General features: G+C 39.0%; 1 protein-coding gene across 1 annotated transcript in view; it reads left to right on the top strand.

Annotated features, from left to right (window-relative positions):
- LOC126251551 (echinoderm microtubule-associated protein-like CG42247) overlaps positions 1 to 25,192 on the top strand; it is a 569,483-nt gene that overhangs the window by 446,431 nt on the left and 97,860 nt on the right. The window contains 3 exon segments of the mRNA XM_049952063.1: positions 2,847 to 2,984; positions 8,336 to 8,467; positions 10,243 to 10,371. Coding sequence (XP_049808020.1) covers positions 2,847 to 2,984; positions 8,336 to 8,467; positions 10,243 to 10,371 — 399 coding nt within the window.

Here is a 25,192-nt window from a genome sequence, read left to right as displayed (position 1 = left end):
GGTGTAAACAAATATTTTGCACTAGCTAAAAACAACTCCGCTTCGCTTGGTCTTAGTTTTCAATTTGTTTTCTCAACTGGAAAAAATGTGAATTAATTATCTCATTTGTACAGCATCTAACTTAATCGCAATATGTTCTTATAAACTACATATACTTGGCGTATTCCTTTCGGTGCAATGATGAGTAAGATTTGTGGTTGTCCAACACGCGAACACACTGCATGTAGTTGTCTGTGCGAGAAACACAATTCTTTTAAATTCACTCCGAAACACTAGAATGCCTGCCCTTGCGCTTTATTGATCGTAATCTAATCGTACTGGAAACTACTTTCAAAGCCGAATGCTAGTCGACTGAAATGCGAGGAATTCGTAGTTTTCTTGTCCATTTAATACTACCGCTTCTGTGACGTGGCTGAGAAGCTTTTTTGCAAGGGGATATCGGAAATATGGAAGGAATTTAGAGATTCTGTTAGGAAGTTCACGCTTTCGTCCTGATTCAATTTTTTTTTTCTTCCCCTGGTATCATATTACGTATTCGCCTACTTCTTTGTTGAACTAAGTCATTTTTTGTTGCTAAAACTGTTCGGTCCACAACTGTTCTTTGTTTACACAATTTCTCTCTACAAACCGATACATTTTCGACGTTTTTCCTGTTTCTTTAGATTGCATAACTCATCGGTTAAGAAGATTTTGCTGGCGTGCAGATCACTGTGATATGTGACATTTCCAAGTTATATTCTTCAACCTTCGAGAACAGTCGAGAACAATCAGCAATACTTGTCAGCACTCGAGAATATTTGTGGAAGCTGGAGAGCATTATGGAACGTTTCCCCTTGAAAAATACATTTATTGAAAAAGACAGATGAAAGTCTACTGACTTCCCTTAATTGCTTGCATCGACCTTGGTCCAAACTAGCAAGACACTCTGAGTGGATATTATTTAGCTCCACGATCGTTGGTTTCATTTTTTACCTGGTTCCCTTTACGATCGAAAATTCCACAATAAGCTGAATTTAGAACAAGATACCGTGAACATTCATGACCAGGGAGAATCATATGTCGGAATGTAGGATAGCAAGCCAAAGCAAGGGTCCGATTTCGCGTTCCACTCCGTCTCGTAGACCTAGTCCAAAATGCTCGTATAACATAATAGTATGCTAAACAGTAGGAAAACATCATTTAAAATTAGTGCAAGTTGTCAAAAAAGAGAGCTAAAGGTTAACATTTTCATGAAGAACAATACGTCAAACAAGTTGTTGGAAAAAAAACTAAATTTGATAAAAATGACATGGCGTGTTATTGGTTTCAGAGGCTATTTCTGATACACATAAGTGAGGTTCGTGCTCTCCAGTTACTGTATAAATCTTAATTAACCAAATACACTAGGTATTTGGACCACCAACAAAGAAAACGGGATTACGTTTACGAATATAATCACTTAATAGACCCAAACTAAGTGATATTCACAACAGCCTAACTGTACTCCATACAGAAAACAATGGTGGGAAACTTGATCTATTAGAACTCAGAGTTTAAAAGCCACAGTTTTTGAGCCATTTTAAAAGTTTATTTTTCTCCAAACAAACGAATACTTAATACTACCATCGTTACATAACATCTGATATTTATAAAAATTATTGATTTACAAAATGCTTCTATGTTTGATAAATAATGTAACACCTTTGTGCCTTCCTTGAAGTACTAACACATGTGCATATGTAGAAAGGTTGCACCTTCACGTTTTCATATACTTTGACTTGTTTTGAACTATGTTTACAAATGTGCTGTAGGACGAAAAGTGTACAGATGTTCATAGATATGTCCACTCGCAGTATACTTCAAAACCACGTAACCGCTTTTGGAACAGTAAACAGTTTTTCTATGTTGTCTTAGTTTTTAAAACTTGTATCCGCAATGTGCCACTTTGTAATTATATAAGGGGCAGTAAAACTAAAACGAGAGTAAGTAAGGTGATTATTATTCCAAAAGTAATAGCCATAACTGTTAACACATTTAGTCTTCCATTAGCCAATACTGTCAATGAAATCATAGAAAAATGTTTGCGGTTGCCTACGGAACCATGATTGTAGCCAGGTACGCACCTATTCTTTCTTCAAAAATGTGGAAATCTCTTGGGAAGAGATTGGTGTGTAAAGGTTTGGCAGCGCAACTTCTACAGTGTACTCAAAACCACCTTGGTAACGTGTGGGCGGGCATTTTGTTGGCAGGTCGTTTAGACTACGCTGCAGCGGTTTCCCTGCGAAACACTTACACATCCTCCATACAGCCCCGATTTCTCCCCATGTGACTTCTGAAGTTTTGGAGACCTGAAGAAAGACGTTCATAGCCGTCTTTTTGCTTCGGACGAAGAGGTGCGCCCCTCTCTTCAGTCATGGTTTCGTAGGCAATGCCAAACATTTTTCCTTGAAGGCATTGATCGTCTTCTCTCACTGCGGGATAAATGTAATAACAGTTATGACAATTACTTTTGGAATAATAATCTGCTTGTTTACTTTTTTTTCAACAGTGTCGTTTTCATTTCACTACCCTTTATACCTGCGTAGTCTTAACAGGATCAGCATTAACTTAGATTTGAAAATTGGTGTAGACTGATCAAGCACTGCAAGATGAGCCCTCAGGGCTTGAAATACCTCGTGCACTCAAATAAAATCACAAGTTGTGACGGAAGGCATTGTTTTGTATACGAAAGTAATACAGTCACGGAGGCAACACTGGCAGTAATGGATAAAATTAAATAATTCCTTGTGTTTATAACACTGAAAGAACTTAATCGAGTAGTCTGTTTGCTTGCTGATATGTTACACAAGGCATGTTACTGTGTTTAGACGCTGCAAGACGACCTGACGGGAGCGGTGTTCCACCCGCTGGACGACAACCTGCTGATCACCCACGGCAAGGGGCACCTCACCTTCTGGACACGCCGCAAGGATGGTTTCTTCGAACGGACGGACATCATCAAACCGGTAACACAATTTATGTGCTCCTTATTGACATACGCTCATGACCAATTGAATTACAGACACGTAACTTGTAGCGAATAGCACCTCTTTCCCCGCTTCTATATCTACAATGTGCAAATCATTGTGAAGAACGTACCAGAGGATACTCACTACAATAGCACATATACGATTTTATCTCGTTCCAGTCGCGTAATCAGTGAACAAAAAATGACTGCTTATGTACTTGAGGACAATATTATGGAAATGGAAGAGAATGCAGATGAAGATGAAATGGGAGACATGATACAGCGTGAAGAGTTTGACAGGGCTCTGAAGGACCTGAGTCGAAACAAGGTCCTGGGAGTAGACAACATCCCATTAGAACTACTGATAGCTTTGGGAGAGCCAGCCCTGACAAAACTCGACCATCTCGTGAGCAAGATGTATGAGACAGGCGAAATACCCTCGGACTTCAAGAAGAATATAATAATTCCAATCTCAAAGAAGGCAGGTGTTGACAGATGTGAAAATTACCCAACTATCAGTTTAATAAGTCACGGCTGCAAAATACTAACCGACGAATAGAAAAACTGGTAGAAGCCGACCTCGGGGAAGATCAGTTTGGATTACGTAGAAATGCTGGAACACGCAGAGCAATACTGACCCTACGACTTATCTTAGAAAATAGATTAAGCAAAGGCAAACCTACGTTTCTAGCATTTGTAGACTTAAAGAAAGCTTTTGACAATGCTGACTGGAATACTCTCTTTCAAATTCTGAAGGTGGCAGGGGTAAAATACAGGGAGCGAAAGGCTATTTACAATTTGTACAGAATCCAGATGGCAGTTATAAGAGTCGAGGGGCATGAGAGGGAAGCAGTGGTTGGGAAGGGAGAGAGACAAGGTTGTAGCCTCTCCCCAACGTTATTCAATATGTATATTGAGCAAGCAGTAAAGGAAACAAAAGAAAAATTCGGAGTAGGTATTAAAATCCATGGAGAAGAAAAAAAAACTTTGAGGTTCGCCGATGACATTGTAATTCTGTCGTTGACAGCAAAGGACTTGGAAGAGCAGTTGAACAGAATGGACAGTGTCTTGAAAGAAGGATATAAGATGAACATCAACAAAAGCAAAACGAGGATAATGGAATGTAGTCGAATTAAGTCGGGTGATGCGGAGGGAATTAGATTAAGAAATGAGACACTTAATGTAGTAAAGGAGTTTCACTATTTGGGGAGAAAAAAACTGATGATGGTCGAAGTAGAGAAGATATAAAATGTAGACTGGCAATGGCAAGGAAAGCGTTACTAAAGAAGAGAAATTTATTAACATCTTGTATAGATTTAGGTGTCAGGAAGTCGTTTCTGAAAGTATTTGTATGGAGTGTAGCCACGTATGGAAGTGAAACACGGACGATAAATAGTTTGGACAAGAAGAATGTGATGCTACAGAAGAATGCCGAAAATTAGATGGGTAGATTACATAACTAACGAGGAGGTATTGAATAGAATTTGGGAGAAGAGAAGTTTGTGGCACAACTTGACTAGAAGAAGGGATCGGTTGGTAGGACATGTTCTGAGGCATCGAGGCATCATCAATTTAGTATTGGAGGGCAGCTTGGAGGGTAAAAATCGTAGAGGGAGACCAAGAGATGAATACACTAAGCAGATTCCGAAGGATGTAGGTTGCAGTAGGTACTGGTGTAGTGTAACGACGTAAGTTTTTTTATAAATGATTTTCTTTTGACATATGACCATGTGTAGACTTCGTCACCTACGTCAGTTACAACACATTTCAAAATTATTTATATTCTTTTTAAATTGTCTCAGAATGGTTCTTGAACGAAACTGTAAACCATCATTTGAGTCGTATGCGCAGAATTACGTCACTCACTCCAATTGGTTTGCGCAAACTTTTTTAATATAGATGTCGTTTGTTTCTCCTCAGATATTATATTAATGCACGTTATCTGATTTAATAAATATTAGAACCACATTGAATAAACTTTCGAGATTCAAACTCGCGATGAACGTTGTCAAAAATTAATAATCTTGTCAAATATATTGTTAATTCATTCACATAATTCTTCATAAATAAATTCTCGGAACACGTATTTAAACTTTTGTAGCATCCACTAGTTTATTATCTTCCTACATATAGACGTGAACCTGAGCCTTGACAAGACAGAACTGAACATTTACAACATGATTAAACTTTCTATGACGTCATTGTTGTACAAACATTACAAATTCTCAATTATTTAATTTCTAGAAGCACGACGCAACAACTCGGTTTCAGGATCTTTTGTTGCTCTTTAGCTGTCGACCCGCGACGTATAGTGGCCAGCAATTTTCTCTCTGGTCCCGGCAGCGAAGATGCTGTCACCGTTCGTTGCGCCGCCCTCTCCGTACATGAAACATAAAAAATAAATACAAAACTTTAGATAATTCACAGCTATTACAAATATTACAAAAATACATAAACAAAACAATAAATTAAACTTATATTCACCTGCAAACTGGGCTGACACTGGTGGATGGGGGACGCTCCAATTTCACGTCCCACTACACCGGGAGATGAAGAAGCTTGCAGAGGATAGAGTAGCATGGAAAGCTGCATCAAACCAGTCTCAGGACTGAAGACCACAACAACAACAACATATTTCTCTATGTGCAGTCCAGTTTGTGTAATCTTGTCTTCGCGATATCCGGGAGCGATACGTAGCTGGATGTAGTATATTTGCGGATTCCTCAATTCATACTAGTTCATGGAACTTTGTAAGTGGTTATCGCAAGATAGATGTCTAACTTCAAGCATTTGCCAGTTGAAGCTTCACATAATTTACGTGGCGTTCTGCTGTGAGTCAAGCAAACCTGCTGTCGTTCGTGCCACCCTTCTTTGTACACGTTCAGTACCCTGTGTAAGTCCTGTATGGAACGGATCCCTGGGTGGTTGGCATGGAGGAGATCATTCTGTTTGAGATACCTCGTCTTAATCTCGTAAACTGTCCTAAGATTCTACGATACGTAGATGTCAGTGATACTGGATGGTAGCTTTCTGTATCACTTCTGTTGGTCTTCTTCTAGACGGGTGTGACTTGTGCTTTCTTCCAACCGTAGGCCCGAAGGATCTACAGTATGGTTCAAATGGTTCAAATGGCTCTGAGCACTATGCGACTTAACTTCTGAGGTCATCAGTCGCCTAGAACTTAGAATTAATTAAACCTAACTAACCTAAGGACATCACACACATCCATGCCCGAGGCAGGATTCGAATCTGCGACCGTAGCGATCAAGCGGTTCCAGACTGAAGCGCCTAGAACCGCACGGCCACACCGGCCGGCTCTCTACAATATGAAAAGTGTTCCAATGCAAACATACACTTTTTTAAATGGAATAATGCCTAGTGACATTCACAAACTCAAACTACGGCAAATTAGACTGTCAAAAGTAAGTGGTGTTTTTTGCAAGATTCTAGTGCGAGTCGTTTATGTGATATCATATTTTGAAAAGTTTCCACGCCTACACTTGAAAAATACCTGTGGTATCACACACTAAAGAAGAAGACAAGTGGTTACATCAGCCACGTGGATTCTGACCAGTAACGAGACAACGGACCATCACAGGTTGTGTACAAAATGAGCCTAGATAGCGGCACTGTTTCATTTAAAAAAGTTTATCTTCGCACAAAAAATACACTTTTAGGTATTATTACAATCTGTTTATTGGTTAACGACACAAGCCCCTAACTACCAATATAAAATATTTGTAAATATATTTGGAGTACGGAAAAAGTTTGATTATGTAACCACACAAAAATTTTTGTAGAGACTCTCTTACATTAAATATATCTGAAGACATAGGTTCAGGTCGCCCATTATATAATCTTCTCTTAGAATAGCTTCACTTTTTCTACCAATGTTAAGGGAATGATGTTGACTACAACGACTCAACGATATCAAAATCAATGACAGAAATGAAATACGAACTTCAAAAAAAAGACTACAAATATCACCTGGTTTATTAATCATGTCCTCACAATACAATAATAATAAATCTAATGCTAGCATTTTGCCCACACAAATTTAAAACATGCCTCTTGCGTCCACATTCTGTTCATGAAAGGGAATCCTATTCGTCTCCTTGCTCTAGTCTTCATGTTCCGATGGCATCTGAATGCTACTCCGTCAGCTGAATTAATGTCTTCTGCAGGTTCTTTGACTCCGGAAAAAAGAATCGAGTGTTAACAAGCAGAATTACGAAGGTCTAAACTTCGGAATTAAACGGAAGAGAAGAACACGATATTACTAATTGCTCTTGAATGTGTATTGGTATTATTCTAACCACAAACTGCGAAGAAAATGATATTAGGAACGTTCTACATTATATAAAAGGCGATCATAATTTCTTGGTGCAATACGCTTTACAGAACTTCTTTCATTATACGTCATACAGTCGTCATAAGTGGTTTACTAGCGTCCAACACTGTCGATATTTGGGTGTACTGGTATAGAGAGTTTTATACAGTGGCCTTAATATCCAAAACCTATAACTGATGTCCCAGATGAAGATGTTACAGCATAAATGTTACATGCGTACGTGCTCTGTGCAACCACCTAGTGTAATGACAAAATGGACCATATACTCGAATTTCTTTAGTACTTCACACTCTATATGAGATAAACAAAGATTTTTGAGCAAGTCTTCTACCCAAATCGATCTGTATTTGTCTACATAGTTATTACTCGTCACTTTTTTATGTGTCGAAGTATTGAAGCTAGAATGGGTGCTTTTAAAAAGAGCTATGTATATTTTCGAAAGCTATAGTGAAAACGGCTACATGGATATGACGGCTGTTAATTTTTAGAGAAAACTGTCTAATTGATAATGCTTTCTTCATTTAACTGTTATTTCCATTTTACTTTGGACACTATTACAATTTCGGTTGTGTAACCACTTTCATTTGATTCATTGCTATCCTTTTGAAGTTAGTTATGTTGCGAGCCGAAGCACATGTGAAGAATATAATATTCGTCATCTGAACACTCAGGGATTCTCATATAATACCACACATATGGTGAAAACATTTTCATTAAAACAATTCTTCATCCTGTGGCTCCTGATATTAGGAAAATAATGTAGAGGAAACTTTTAACGAAAATAGTCATGTGAAGTAAACGCCACGACTGCATAGTAGTGTTGAAAGTTCATGGTCTAAAATTTAAGGACTTTATTGCATCATGGCAGCAAGCACCCAAAACACGCATTAGCAGGTGTTGTCGTGCCGAAAGCTAGAAAATAGCTCTCGGTGTAGAATACAAAAACCAGTTTTCCCAAAGATGTTGCTATCCATGCTGTGGCTTTTGTTTCTTTTCAGCCTTCAAGAACGAACATTACCAGCATTCAGTTCGAGCAAGATGGTGATGTCGTAACTGCAGATGGAGATGGATTCATCACCATCTACTCCGTGGACAGTGACGGCGCTTATTTCGTCAGGATGGAATTTGAGGTTTGCTTCTTACTGTTCAGAAATAACTTTTCTCCTGTAGATACTAATATACTGCTGTTGTCAGAGTTTTCTATCATGTACATTAAGCTGCATGTATTCACTATATAATGCAGCAAGTAGTAGCTTTCGTGGAGGGGGGTATTTGCCTTGAACTGATGCGGTTCCTTCGATAATTATGTCACGTGTCGCTAAGTATTATAGTTTTTCTTGGTATACTTTTATTCTGTTTTTTTTTTCTTTATGCGTTGAAACGATGCCAGTGCAATCGAAGATCAATTTTAGGCCTAAGCATCTGCGTATTGGATTCGTCTATTACGTGGTTTCATAAGGAACAGTGTCCATAAAATTTCCAGGCTTTATAACATGGGGTCGATTTAGTGTCGCTGTGGAGCGTTTTATCCAGTCCACCACGAGACATAGACCAACTTGTAAGTCCTACTCCTCCTGTGCGAGTTTGCCTCTGTTTTGTTTCTTTGTTTTTGTTTTTAATGAGTCCTCTTTCAGTTACTGACAAATTGTTATTTTCCTCTGTCTTCACCGTCAAAACGTCTTTTCAGTAGTGACCAATAACACTTTTAGCGTGCGCAACAACATACTCATGACAAACTGTCTTAAGTTAACTATGTCATCATTAGGAAGGCAAAATGTACACGGCACTCAAAAGAGGGGACATAGGATAACGATAAATTGATTTCAATTTTACATCCTACATTCACATCACTATGAAAATAGCCATGACGTTTTTTTTCTCTCACTGTCATCGGCAAAGATACTTCAGTTTTCTAGGAGAAGTTACTTCGCTGTCAAAATAATAATACAATAAAGCAAAATATGTATAGTTGTCCATCTAGAATTTATTTGCGGTTACAAATTAAGGTAATTGTTATACAATCTTAACAATTTTCAGGAAAAACAGAAATCGTTGTTTTGAATATATTTCATCACATTTTTTCCTCTCATCTGTCGTGAACTGAATAAGTTTTAGACCTTGTTTCTTTTCTCATAGTGGCGAGAGAATGAAGGCTACCGACAAATTTCCAGCAGTAAAAGGGTGCGTTGTGCTTAAAAAGAGAGCAATACCCCTTCGCGAAAGGAAAGACTCGTGGTTGCCTGCACTGCCATTAATTGCCAGATAAGCGAGTAGGGCTCTATGAGACCTGTAGATGTATCAACCACAGTAATTCTCAAGCATTCCCATCATCGCGAATAGTGTTTCGAAGTTTTTTTTCGGGAAATAAATTTAAATAATACGTCATTCATTAAAATCCCCATATTATCAAATAACCTTCAAACATAAGTACATCGATATGATAATTTTGCAACGCATTTACAAACATCACTGAGGTTCATTAAAATCGTAATGTTCGTTCGTATTTAATTATCACTTCTGTGTTTTCTTTGAGTTTCAAACAGTCTTAGGCACTTTTTCTGAGCTGTCATTCGCTAGGATCTAAAAATTGATATCCCTAAACATTTATGGGTGCTGATAGAATATTCCTTGTTGTCGTATAGAACAAAATAATGAAGATTCTTCGGCACTTGTTTATGGCAGTCTATTGACGAGTAATTTATAGAGGTTGTGAAACTCGTTCCTGCTAAATAATTTGCTCGTGGGAATACAATTATAGCGTATTTAATGCTCATTTTTAAGTTTAAAAGAGAAGAACCAAAATTATATTGCATTCCTCACTTTTGTCAAAATACGCCCTCCCCCCTCACTGTAAATCAAGCGGTAACAAACTGTTTTTCTCTTATCATAACTTCTCTATTTTCAGGCTCACACGAAAGGGATCAGTTCGCTGATTATGCTTTCTGAAGGCACTTTGCTGTCCGGAGGAGAGAAAGACCGCAAAATCATAGCATGGGACTCGCTGCAAAATTACAAGAAGATCACAGAAAGCAAGGTACGCTTACACTTCACCATTTGTGGTATGATGAAATGACTCTTGATTGATATTGAAATCTAGTCAACGAGGAAAATAGCAATTCTGTACATCACAAACATGAAAATCTTCTGTAACACAATCTTACGTAATGCTACAGTCACGATGAAAAATATTCTATACATGAAACACTGTCCAAAACCCTACAAGAAGTGGTAGCTTTTTACAAATATTTGTATGTTGTTAACGCTTCAGACTAACATTTCATTGCCTATATGTAACATAACTGCAGCCAGTAATGGTTGTTGTTGTTGGTGTTGTTGTTGTTGTCATCGTCTTCATTCTAAAGACTAGTTTGATGCAGCTCTCCATGCTAGTCTGATTTGTGCCACTCCCTCTAGCTCTGCTTAACTACTACAACCTGCATACATTTGAATCTGCTTGCCGCATTGAAGCCTTTACCTCCCTCTACAATTTTTACCCTACAAACTTTTCTCCATCACCAAACTGACAATTCCCTAATAACTCAGGATCCGTTCAATCAATCGATTTCTTTTTTTAATTTGGCCGTGCCATAAAATTCTATTTTCCGCAGTTAGATTCAGTACCTCCTCATCGCCAGCGTTCTTCTACAACACCACATTTCAAAAGATTATATTCTCTTCTTGTCTGAACTCCTTATCGTGCATATTTCACCTTTCGTACAAGATTACGCTCCAGACAAATGCCTTCAGTAAATATTTTGTAACGCTTAAATTTACGTTCGATTTTAAAATAATAATCCTATTTTTCTTTTCCTGTCATTGCCAGAGTGCATTTTGACGTCTCTCTGCTACAGCTATCGTCAACTATTTTGCTGCCCATAGCAAAACCCATCTATTACTTTTAGTATCCCATTTCCTAATCCAACTCCCTAAGCATCGCCTGATTTACTACGACTGCCCTGTTTTCAAGATGCCACCCATTTCGTTCAGCCTCACTTCCTGCCCTTGGTAGAACTATAGCGTCATCGACAAATTTTGAAACTCTTATTTCTTCTGCTTGAATTGTAATTCCCTTTCCAGGTTTCTCCTTGTTTTCTTTTATTACGTGTTAAGTGAACAGACTGAATGATACTGGGGATAGGCTACAATCCTCTCTCACTTCCTTAACCAGTGCTCCCCTTTCATGCCCTTCGGCTCTCATAACTGCATTCTGGTTTTTGTATAAGTTTTATTTCCCTGTACTTTATATCTACTACCTTCGGAATTTCAGAGTGTTCACTGTCAAAAGCTCGCTCTAAATACGCAAATGCTATAAATGTATGTTTGCCTGTCTTCAACCTTTCTTCTAAGATAAGTCGGAGCGTCGGAACAATCTCAAATGTTCCTACATTTCAGACGGTGACCTTAGACGAGATCGGCATCTACCAGTTTTTCCATTCTTCTGTAAATAATTCGTGCCAATATTTTGCAAACATTACATTTTTAAACTGATAATACGTAACATTCACACCTGTCAACATCTGCTTTCATTCGACATGAGATTATTATATTCCTCTTGAGGTCTGAGAGTATTTCACATGTCTCGTAAATTTTTCATACGAGTAAAATAGCATAATAGTTTCGTGGAGACTGATCCTTTCAAGCATATTATAAGGAGCGATCAAAAAGTTTCCGTCTGAAAGCGTTACTGCTGCGTATACGCAACGCAGCACAACAAGCGCCGACACATAGGCAAAGGATTAATGAGGAATTCGTGTGTCTCCGACATGAGTGCGGTAAATGCGGGAACTTGAACTATGGCTGTGTTACTACCAAAACCATCCAAACAATACCAACGGACTGTTATTATTTCTTGGCTGCCGGAGGACAAACATCAGTAGCCATCCATCGGAGAATGAAGAATGTATAAGGGGTAGCAATATCTGTGGGAAACCACCGTTGTAAAATGGTGCGCCAAGGGGTGCTACTGCCTCATGATAACGCACGTCTCCATACTGTAAATTTTGTATCGCAGAAGTTACACGAACTCAAGTGCAAGACACTCGACCACCCGTCCTAGAGCAGCACACGATGTTTTACCAAACAAGTATTTTCAACCTCTTGCGTCAGTGGGATGATTACCTCAATGCACACGGCGAGTTTGCCTCATTGGCATACAGATTCTGGATTGTGCGACCTTCGAGCAGAAACTGTTTGATCGCTCATATAATAAATCTGAGGACGATTTAGGACTTTTGAGTGCTCTGTGAAAGCCTTCTCAGAACATTGCATCCTACTTCTCGTCTTATTTTTAATTTATCACCACTGACTTCAATTGGATATTTACCAATATATTTAAAAGTTTCAACAGGAGTTAATCCAAAAACAGCATCTTCGATATGATTGATCAATCTTAGATTCTTGCACTTACATTTAAGTTTTTAACATCTTTGTCTTTTAATTTTTTCTTTCTTTCTGATAATTCTCTATGAAATTATTTCTTCCTTGTTCACTTAATATATAATCTCTTTTATCACTATGCTATTGTTTAGTTGTTGGAATGTCATTAAATTCTACTAAAGAATGTTAATTTTAAGGAACCATTTGTTTTTAAACTTTTCTGTTTTCCGCAATAGCTTTTAACATGTTATCACCTAATCCTTCAATTCCTTGTTTAATTTGTTCAATTGCATCGATAAATGGTTGATTTCTTTCTTAAATTTTTCATGTTCTGTTCTTGCTTGGTTTTTCTTTTTCAAAACACTTGTTTTAATTGTTCTTTTACTTTTCTATTTCGTTTCGCTTTTTTAACAATCTCTGGGCCATATTTTAAAAATATATATTAAGCATAAAAAAACAGAAATCATTTTCATTGTACATCCATCATTTATCTTCAACATTTCTGTTCGACATTTGTGTTCAACGTTTATGTTTAACATTTACATTTATTATTTTTAAAATTTATGTTAAATGTTTGAAAATTGTTAATCTTTTCTCTATATTTGCCATTATTAGTCATATCTATCGTAATAAAACCGAATTCATCTTTACCACAACATTTACTACATATTTCTTAAACATCATCAAATTTTAAATCAGCAACATCAGATCATCAATAAATATGATTCAACTTTGTATCATCCTGTCTGAAAATATTTTAAAAATTAAGATTATCTCTAACTAATTGTTTCGATATTTCCGAATATGTTTTAGTTCAGGGGGGTAGGATGTCAAATGAGCTGACTTGGAGTGTGGAGGCACCACAGGACATTTTAATTTCCACTGTCTATACTTTTACAACTAAATTCATAAAATTTTCTCAGTATGACCAGGAAGGATTCAGGAAACACTCTCATTGCAATCGAAGTTCAAAAACATAACAAAATAAGTTCTTTTTACATGTGAAATTTCATAATTTTTTCAATTACTATTGGCAGCATTTGTTGCTTTAGGTACACTTTTCTTCATAAGTAAGAGAAATTCTTCAATGAATTTTTCACAGCAGACAAACCATACTTACAGGTGTACAAAACTCTAGAATTTTCCAGATCTATTAAAAACTATTGTCAAAATTGAGATAATTAACTATACAATTCGAGTTTTTTCTAAACATGAAGTTTAAACTGTAACAGATCACTCATTTTTCATAAATTAAATAAATTCTAGAGTTTGTTTGTTTTGTTATCTTTTTGAACTTCGACTGCTATGAGTGTGAATCCTGAAACCTTCATTGTCATGTTGACCAAGTTTTATGAATTTATTGTTAAAAGTATAGACAGTGGTAATTAAAATGTCGTATGGTGCTGCTCCTGCTCCAAGTTGGCCTGTTTGACATCCTAAACCCTTTAAACAAAACGTATCTTTTCCTTTTATCTACGTTTAATAAAATAATCTCTAACTCTGTCCTGATTTTCAAGAACGAAATCATCAAATGCTACAAGTGAAATATTTTCACATTCATCTAATGGAGTAATTTCAGCATTATTTTCCATAAATGTGGTAATTGTTTCATTAATCTTCAATTTTTATATCTTTTTATAAATTCTTGATATTTTGGTTGATCTAAGTTTTTGGAATAAATGTACTAATGTTTAATTTCATTTCAGTTTAGCCCTCAATTGCTAGAATGTAATTGTCAATCATTAGTGTTGTTTTTCTACAACTGCTTGGCCCTATTATTGAACGTGGAATAGGATTTGGTAGAAGTGCGCCATGTTCATTTTTAATTTTTTTTATGGAATTATTATTTTTGGTTCCCAATGTGTCATTTATTCACATAAATTTTATTAATATAAATGAGTAGATTACTTAAATTGAGTGCTAAATCATCTGTTCTCAAAAAAAGATTAACTGAGTAGACAACAGAAACTTATAAAAACGTTTCACTAGTTGGATTTTATACAACCTCTTTAACTCCAAATATTACATCAAACATTAATAAATTATATTTTAACGAAGAAAAGATATAAATTCCCGTTGGGCAACATAGTTCAAAAAATTTTGAAAAATTTATTCACTCATTAAAGAAGATAAAATTTTAAATAGAGTTGTCATTGAAAGTGGTACTAAATTATTTATAGATAAAGAAGATTGTTATGGTCAAATTTTAGGATTTAATAATCAAAATATTGAAGCTAATAAAAAATTGCTAATAATGCTTATAAAGATATTCGATTTTACAAAATATATGTTAATTTTAATTTAGCTGATGGCATGTTTGTTAAACATAATGATCATTTTCATAACGAAATAAATATTATTTCTTTATTTAAACCAAATGCTGAATTTGGAAGACCAATAATTTATGAATCAAATTATCCTATAAATATTCCAATTTCTAATACTATTCAGAATTTAATAATTACTATAACTGGAGAAAATGATAATTTGATTGACTTCAATGGTGCTCGTGTAATATTCATTTTAAAAATGAATTAACAAATGTTTCCATTAATAAATCGTGAACAAAGTTAAGAGTTATACATTTTACTCATTTTCTGTGAATGAGAAAACAAAAAATAGTTTAAATAGTCCAAACAAGGAAACAGAAATTAATATTAATTCATACTTAATATTCACAACTTTATATGACATTTGCTGTTATTCACACAGATGGAATTAACTTCTCACTGTGTGATGGTAAATCAAATATTGAGCTAACTGATAATTATGTATTATTTTATGTTAGTACAATTAAAAAAGGAAACAATATTTTGTTTAGAATAGAACATGCATTTATTTCATCATCAAGTCTTATTCAACTAACTTCACCTCTGTAAAATGTATTAACTATGGAAAACATTTACTTGACAACAGCAAAATTAAAAACAAACAGAATGAAGTATTTTATCCATTAGAATTATTTGGTGGATTTTCAACGAATTTAAAGAAATAATTTGGGAAGGAGATTTAACGATCCTACCACTGGCCTAAGGCAACGCTACAGTGCTATTAAGCGCTGCCGAGTACCAGCAGAAAATGAACCTGCTGCTACAAGATAAGGCCTACAAGAGGCTGTAGAAGGATCCAACCCCAACGATGAGTAGAAAGACGATAGTTCTGCTGAAGAAATCTGACTTACCTGAGCCAATGAAGAAGCAGCTGCATCCCAGAGCGCCAGCGATATAACTCCTCTATGGACTCCCCAAGATCCATAATGAAGGGGTACCTATGAAACCGATTGTGGACTCCATCAACTCTCACAGTTACAGACCGGCTAAATACCTAGCGACACTGCTTAAAACGATTTTGGGACATTGCAGCTACCATGTGAGAAACTCAGCCAATTCGTAAAAACACTCAAGGATATGCAACTAGAAAGAGAGGACCTACTTGTGACCATCGACATGATGTCGCTTTTCACGAAAGTTCCCCTTCAAGACTCCTTTGCACTTAAGCTCATCACTTTGGACGACAAACAGTCAGCCTTTTCGAACACATACTAACAACCACCTACTTTCAGTGCAACAGGGAATTCTTCAAGCAGATCGATGGTATGGCCATGGGCTCCCCAATGGGTCCTGCGATTGCAAACCTCTATATGGAACATTTTGAGGAGATCGTCCTTCAAACTGCCAGACAGAAACCAAACCACTTCTTCCACTACGTTGACGACACTTTTGTCGTGTGGGGACATGCCAGACAGGCGCTAGATGAGTTTCTGGAGCACCTCAACAGCATCCACCCAAATATCAAATTTATGATGGAAATGGAGGAAAATGGATGCTTCCCCTTCCTTGACATACGAATTAAGAGAAAGGTAGATGGTTCACTAGGCCTTGCAGTACATACGAAGAAGACACACACAGACTATAACCTCATGTCACAAGCTGCCACCATGGAGCACAAAGACAAACAGTGCTGACCACCCTGGCACACGCCATCTGTGACAAAGACAGCCTACCATCTGAGCTGCAACACCTGAGGAAAATTTACCACCAAAATGACTACAGTGAATGCAGATCAAGAGCGTGCTTAAAGGGAAGAAGGAAGCAGCGACAACTCCAGAAGGAGAAGAAGAAAACAAATGACACATATTCTTTCCGTACATGGGTCTGCTCTTGGCCAAAGCTGCACGATGTCTGGGCAAATACAATATCAAAACCATTCTCTGCCCACCACCAAAGACGAGAGAGCTCCTAGGTTCTGCCAAAGACCCACTGATGCTTAACGCATACCTTGCGACTGTGGTAAACAATACATTGCGAAAACACAGCGCTGTATATCTAAACGCTGTGAAGAACATAACAGATGTGTCCGACTAGGTCACACAGAAAAAATCAGCCATAGCAGAACACAGCATAAATGAAGAACACACTTTCAACTTCGAAAACACGAAGGTGCTGTGCCAAGCATCTGGCTTATGGGAAAGTTTTATCAAAGAATCCCTAGAAATAAGGATTCATGACAAGCTGGTCAACAGGGACAAGGGATTCCAACTCAGCACAGCATGGAACCCTGCGATAGCAGCAATCCATCAGGAGCACGCCCGTCAACGTCCTCCGCTACAGATGCAGATAGAATGCTTACACCAAGTACCAAATGTGGTTGCCAGGGGCAACTGCTACTCTAACCACCACGACCACGCTGCCAGACCACCGCAGCCTCCTGAGGTCTAGTGGAAGGGGGGGGGGTGGTTACCGCGCTTATAAATACCTCGCTCTCCCCGAATCTCGACACTTCACGATATATCAATGGTACCACCCGGCTGGAGACCCGAGAAACCTTGATCTACAAACAATTATATTTTCTGGACTAAAAGGAAAAAGAAATTTTGAACTAGATTTTACGAATTATTATAACTCTTCTGATTTTCATTGTTTTCCAAACTAATCGAAAAAATAACCAGTTAAATGATTCTATGTAAAAAGGGGAAGAAATGAAATTTTTCCTCAAGAATTATGGAACCTTTATCCACCAAATAACCTTTTAAAAGCTTAAGCTTATGATTCATTTAGAGTTTTTATTAGAGTTTTTAAAGGAATAACACAACTAAACAACGATTTAAATGTGAGTCCATTCAGCTTTATTCAAAATTATCCTATCTTTCTAATAAATATGTCTTAAAGAATGAATGTTTTAAGTAAAAAAAACAAGAAATTATGGGCATTTTTAATGAAAATATACCAAATGATACCGTTACATATATAATTATGTATGGTAAAAAGAATGTAACTTACGATTAACAATGTAGAATACTTACTGAAAATTTTTGATTGCATAAATGAAAAAAAATTTGAAAAAAGTTATAGAAGCATTAACTTCAAAAATTTAGTGTTTTTCAAATTTTTAAAATTCTGAGTTTCAAAAATATGAAAATCTTAATTTTTCTCTATAAATTTTTTCTATATAACTAAAAGCAAAACATAATGAACATAAATAGTAGCATTGAAAATCTTCTAAGTGACCTTAACAGTTACAATAATAGTTGTGCAGAAGCGTTCACTAAATTAACAGGACCATACAAAATAAATCTTACAATATTTCAAAAGCTGAAATTTTAGTAACTAAATATGGTAAAAATGTTTCATTACTTTTAGGTAATATAAAAGTACTCTTCCAGATAATCGTACTAAAATCTTTTCAGAAAACGAAGATAAATTAGAGAAAATTAACGGATTGAATGTTATATATCGAGGTAAAAATCAAAATAAAGATAAATCAACTCATGTTATTGAAATTGAATAAATTTTTTGTACTTTTTTAATTTTTAACTCAATAAATTTAGTTTGTTGGTTATTGAATTTTAAATGGATAAATTTATTCCTTAATTGAATGAAAATTTCATTCGTGTGTATTGATAAATTTTTGAATAGGGTATATAGTAAAATTAAAATCTTGTTTTTAAATCTGTAAATTTTTAAAAATATATTCTCTCTGGTCCAGAAACTATATACATACACTACTAGCACCTGGACCAGAGAGCTCGAAGAAATAACTGGCTTGATAGCTGAGACCAAACTGCCTCCCTATGGTTGAGCGCCGGCCCAAATACACGCACACGGATACGGTGCGAGATTTTGGTGAGCACGTGAAATGTCGTAGGAAAATAGTGCCAGCGATCGCACGCCGTGGTCGTGGAACTACACTCCGTTGGCAATGCAAATGGCGCCTCTCGTGTCGGTCCCCAGCTGTTGGTGTTCGGAACATTTACCAAAATGCAGGACGAGCGCGGACTGTTGTTTGGCTTGCAGGCGCGTGTAGCTGTCGCGATAGATAATGCCTAAAACCCGACCGACCATCCGCTGGGTGTGTTGCACGGTTTCAGGTTTCTGTCTTGTAAGGGGTACACATCACTTACCGGTCACCGTTATTATGACACTGTTCTCCTTCCCCATGTGCGTCTTTTCAGGGATACATTCGGCTCTGACTTCATCTGCTATGGATGACAATGCACGACCGCGTCGAACAGCACAGATGCGTGTCTTCGAATAAAAGTGTCAGTCATTTTCGTCTCTTTGAATATACACTACTGACCATTAAAATTGCTACACCACGAAGATGACGTGCTACAGACGCGAAATTTAACCGACAGGAAAAAGATGCTGTCATAAGCAAACGATTAGCTTTTCAGAGCATTCACACAAGGTTGGCGTCGATGGCGACACCTACAACGTGCTGACATGAGGAAAGTTTCCAACCGATTTCTCATACACAAACAGCAGTTGACCGGCGTTGCCTGGTTAAACGTCGTTGTGAAGCCTCGTGTAAGGAGAAATGCGTACCATCATGTTTCCGACTTTGATAAAGATCGGATTGTAGCCTATCGCGATTGCTATTTATCGTATCGCGACATTGCTGCTCGCGTTGGTCGAGATCCAATGACTGTTAGCAGAATATGGAATTGGTGGATTCAGGAGGGTAATACGGAACACCGTGCTGGATCCCAACGGCCTCGTATCACCAGCAGTCGAGATGTCAGGCATCTTATCCGCATTGCTGTAACGGATCGTGCAGCCACGTCTCGATCCCTGAGTCAACAGATGGGGACGTTTGCAAGACAACAACCATCTGCACGAACAGTTCGACGACGTTTGGACGTTTGCAGCAGCATGGACTATCAGCTCGGAGACCATGATTGCGGTTACCCTTGACGTTGCATCACAGACAGGAGCCCCTGCAATGGTGTACTCAAAGACGAACCTGGGTGCACGAATGGCAAAACGTCATTTTTTCGGATGAATCCAGGTTCTGTTTACAGCATCATGATGGTCGCATCCGTGTTTGGCGGCATCTCGGTGAACGCACATCGGAAGCGTATATTCGTCATCGCCATACTGGCGTATCACCCAGCGTGACGGTATGGGTTGCCATTGGTTACACGTCTCGGTCACCTCTTGTTCGCATTGACGGCACTTTGAACAATGGACGTTACATTTCAGACGTGTTACGACCCGTAGCTGTACCCTTCATTCGATCCATGCGAAACCCTAGATTTCAGCAGGATAATGCACGACCACATATTGCAGGTCCTGTACGAGCCTTCCTGGATACAGAAAATGTTCGACAGCTGCCCTGGCCAGCACATTCTTTAGATCTCTCACCAACTGAAAACGTCTGGTCAGTGGTGGCCGACCAACTGGCTCGTCACAATACGCCAGTCACTACTCTTGATGAGCTGTGGTATCGTGTTGAAGCTGCATGGGCAGCTGTACCTGTACACGCCATCCTAGCTGTGTTTGACTCAATGCCCAGGCGTATCAAGGCCGTTATTACGGCCAGAGGTGGTTGTTCTGGGTACTGATTTCTCAGGATCTATGCACCCAAATTGCGTGAAAATGTAATCACATGTCAGTTCTAGTACAATATATTTGTCCAATGAATATCCGTTTATCATCTGAATTTCTTCTTGGTGTAGCAATTTTAACGGCCAGTAGTGTATCTTTGCGTATTTCTTCTGTACTATACACTAGACATTTTTTCTATGTGTGGCCCAAGTCTGATCTAGCTTTGGTCGTTCGTAGTGACACATCATGCGAAAGTTAGTTTCGTCTTTACGTTTTGCACACAAGGGCATCTGTCCTCATTGCAGTTTTGTAGTACTGGACATGACGTATTCTCGGCAAGAAGTCAGGTACTAATGGAAACCATTTGAAGAGAAATTTAGGCTACTAATATGGCAAGTAAAATATCAACGTCGACATTATCAAAGATTTTGCTAATATCTACAAACATTAGAAACGGTGTTTTGGGCTAATGGTTCTAGAATGACGAAACAGGACAGGTTGGGGTTTCGATGGATTGAGTTTAACCCTATATTTTGTACTTTATCATCTTGTCGGCAGCGGCGCATTAAACCTTATCCTTTCTTATGAGTCTTCAGTACACGATATGTCGAAAACCGCAATGGGTAAAATAAACCCTCCAGTCTAAAATGTCTACCAGACATTTTTGGCTTTCGCCCTGTACAGGAGCGTTTGCACTTGATCCATGTTACATTGGGAAACGACAAATATTTACTTCTTCTCGGTACCGTACCCAAGGAATTGAAATAACCCTTCGTGAGCATGCAGACAGTCTATCTGCAATCAGCTTAAGGCGTCAAATGATTATACGCTGGAAAATAAGAAGCATGTGACTTCTCAACAGCGATTATCCCACTGGACTCGCGTTCGGAAGAACGATGGTTCAAATCTCCGCCCGTCCATCACATTCAGATTTAAGTTTTCTGTGATTTCCCGAAATCTCGTATAGCAAATAAAGAATTAGTTCTTTTGAATAGGGCAAGACCGATTCCCTTCCCCATCCTTTCTTTATCTAACCTGTTTCGTCTCTAATTTGCTCATAGTCAAAGGAACTTTAACCTCTGATTCTCCTTTGACGGCGGGCGGACGGGGCTAGTGCCCGAGGCTGCAGCTAAGGATTCTAGTGTTACACTTATTTTTAGAAATCAAGTTTGCTTTCACAAATGCAGTTTGTTGTCAGGTACCGGGTTGTTATAATTAACCTGCAGCTACTCACAGAAGTACAATGTACGTCATAATTATAATATGGCAGCGAAGCTATGTATATATTCTAATACGTTAATGCGGAACCGATTTACGCTGAAAAAAAAAATTAGAATTGTGATCACCAGGTGCAAATCTGTAGCAACAAATTCAGGAAAGACGTATCGAAATGTTTCCATGTGTAGTGGATTAGAAATTTACAAATAAAGATTAGGAACGTTGGAACAAGCGAGTGTTGGGATGGTTGGGGGAAGAAACCAAACAGCGAGGTCATCGGTCTCATCGGATAATGGAAGGATGGGGACGGAAGTCGGCCGTGCCCTTTCAAAGGAACAATTCCGGCATTTGCCTGGATCGATTTAGGGAAATCACGGAAAACCTAAATCAGTATGGGCGGACTCGGGATTGGACCGTCGTCCTCCCGAATGCGAGTCCAGTGTGCTAACCTCTGCGCCACCTCGCTTGGTTGAACAAGCGAGAAAGGCATAATGTTGATTTCATTATCAACCACCGCTAACAGAGTTCATTCAATATGCGCACCGGAGACCTTGACGAGATGCTGCACCCGCAAAACGACGTGATCAACTGTTGTTCGCATCAGTTCCGGTGGAATCTGAACAACATTTTCCTTTGTACTAGCCTTCAGATCAGGGAGAGACCGAACATGTCCCTATTAACTCGTTCTTTCAAATACCCCCAGACCCAAAAGTCACAATTATTTAGATCAGGTGATCTTGCAGGTTATGCATCTGGAAAGCCTCTAGAGATAATACGATCGTAGAAGGTTGCCTTAAGCAAAACTTTCACTGGGCGAGCGACATGAGATGTTGGCCCATATTGCATGAAAACAGTGGTTTCCACACAGTTGCGCTCTTCCAAAGCAGGAATCACATGCCGTACGTGGAGGTCTCGGTAACATGTAGACGTCACAGTACACCTGACAGACCCTCCGGATGTATTCTCTTCAAAGAAAACCGGACCGAGAGTAAAGGTACTTGTGAATCCACACCACACAGTCACATGCGATGTGCGCAATGGACAACACGTGGTTTAGCAGTACCCCAAATTCGCCAGTCCTGTGCAGTCACTGCGCCCTATCTTAGGGTAAAAAGTGCCTCGTCACTCCACGGAATATTGCCCGGCTACATGTCATCAACTTTGATACCTGCCAGAAACTGAAGATGAAATTTAAAACGTTGTCGTGCATCAAGAGGTTTCAGCTGTTGCGTCTTCTGGATCGTGTCCGCTTACTAGCGTAAAATAGACCGCAAAACTTGCTATACTGTCGACCATGGGATGGACGATCCTCGTGACACTGCACTAGTACTGGCATTTGCCAGGCACGTGCTGCGTGGGCAGTTAAAGCAACAGCAACCCCGTCACTAGCTTCCACCGCTACAGGACGCCTTTCTCCTCCATATGCCACATCAAGTCCACCTGTGTTTTCGAGTTTCATTATCATCATCTTCAAACCATTTGTGTATTGGTGTGGGGTTGGTGGGTGGGTCTTATTCAGCGCATGTCCTTGATTCGGACTTAGAAATTTTCACCGTTCAGTATTATTACTTATCCTGTGTTGCTGGAAAACTTACTTCCGGCAATGTTATTCTTATGGAGATTTGACTGCTGATACGCAATAATTACAGAAAACTAAGCCGGCCGCGGTGGTCTCGCGGTTCTAGGCGCGCAGTCCGGAACCGTGCGACCGCTACGGTCGCAGGTTCGAATCCTGCCTCGGGCATGGATGTGTGTGATGTCCTTAGGTTAGTTAGGTTTAAGTAGTTCTAAGTTCTAGGGGTCTTATGACCACAGCAGTTGAGTCCCATAGTGCTCAGAGCCATTTGAACCATTTGAACAGAAAACTAACTTCCGGTTCTTAATGAGCGCTGATAAGGACTATCGCTTTCTGACTATGCCGAGCGGTTCTAAGCGCTTCAGTCTGGAACCGCGCGATCGCTACGGTCGCAGGTTCGAATCCTGCCTCGGGCATGGATGTGTGTGATGTCCTTAGGTTAGGTTAGGTTTAATTAGATCTAAGTTCTAGGCGACTGATGACCTCAGAAGTTAAGTCGCATAGTGCTCAGAGCCATTTGAACCATTTTTAATGACATCGAGCTTCTCCTCAGACTTTCCAGTCGGCGATGATGTCTCAGTGCAGCACTGCAATTGCTGTTGTTCACATAAAACACTTTTACTAGCATCGCACGATCTCCTTTCTTCAGTTCACTCACGTTATGTCTCGCCAAATGACAGCATGAATATCACACTGTCGTTCATACAATGTAAGGCATCATATTTGCACTTGGTTGCCAAACTTCCAGTGTAAATCGCATTAATTCATTGGCATACCTACCACGTTTTGCTGCCATACGATAAACACTGCCCACAGTGGACCACCGTAAGTAGATGCACTTTATTTATAACCACCCACTCCTGCTCGGGAAATTGCCGTTTCCTCTAATATCGTGCCAGTATAGACACTGGAGTTCAATCAAGCCAGATGCGAATATTTGCACAATACTGCAGAATTTCGCAGCACAGACCTTCAGTCGTGCGCGCAAACAACTGATTATTGAGTAATGATTCCCTGGTAGCATTTAAGAACACTTTTACTTATACAACACACAAAAGCCAAGTCAACATTATGCACTGTCAGAATAACACAAGTGAAAGATCCAATATTAGTAGGACACAACCAAAGTCTGTAATGAGTTTGGTCATAGTGGACACTTTGGTGTTAAGGCTTACGTGGCCACTTGTTGACAAACTGCCTATTAGCTTCTGTCTCGGGTTCTTCGGCCGACGTTCATTTAATGATTTTACTGACGTTTCGCCAGTACGAGTGGCTGGCATTGTCAAAGCTTCACCCTCTATTGCCGGTGGTGAACTGGAGCCGAGCTCGCGGCCGCAGATTATACACTCCTGGAAATTGAAATAAGAACACCGTGAATTCATTGTCCCAGGAAGGGGAAACTTTATTGACACATTCCTGGGGTCAGATACATCACATGATCACACTGACAGAACCACAGGCACATAGACACAGGCAACAGAGCATGCACAATGTCGGCACTAGGACAGTGTATATCCACCTTTCGCAGCAATGCAGGCTGCTATTCTCCCATGGAGACGATCGTAGAGATGCCGGATGTAGTCCTGTGGAACGGCTTGCCATGCCATTTCCACCTGGCGCCTCAGTTGGACCAGCGTTCGTGCTGGACGTGCAGACCGCGTGAGACGACGCTTCATCCAGTCCCAAACATGCTCAATGGGGGACAGATCCGGAGATCTTGCTGGCCAGGGTAGTTGACTTACACCTTCTAGAGCACGTTGGGTGGCACGGGATACATGCGGACGTGCATTGTCCTGTTGGAACAGCAAGTTCCCTTGCCGGTCTAGGAATGGTAGAACGATGGGTTCGATGACGGTTTG

This window comes from Schistocerca nitens, chromosome 4, assembly GCF_023898315.1.
Source record: "Schistocerca nitens isolate TAMUIC-IGC-003100 chromosome 4, iqSchNite1.1, whole genome shotgun sequence".
Lineage (NCBI taxonomy): Eukaryota > Metazoa > Arthropoda > Insecta > Orthoptera > Acrididae > Schistocerca > Schistocerca nitens.
This window is presented reverse-complemented; position numbering and strand designations above follow the sequence as displayed.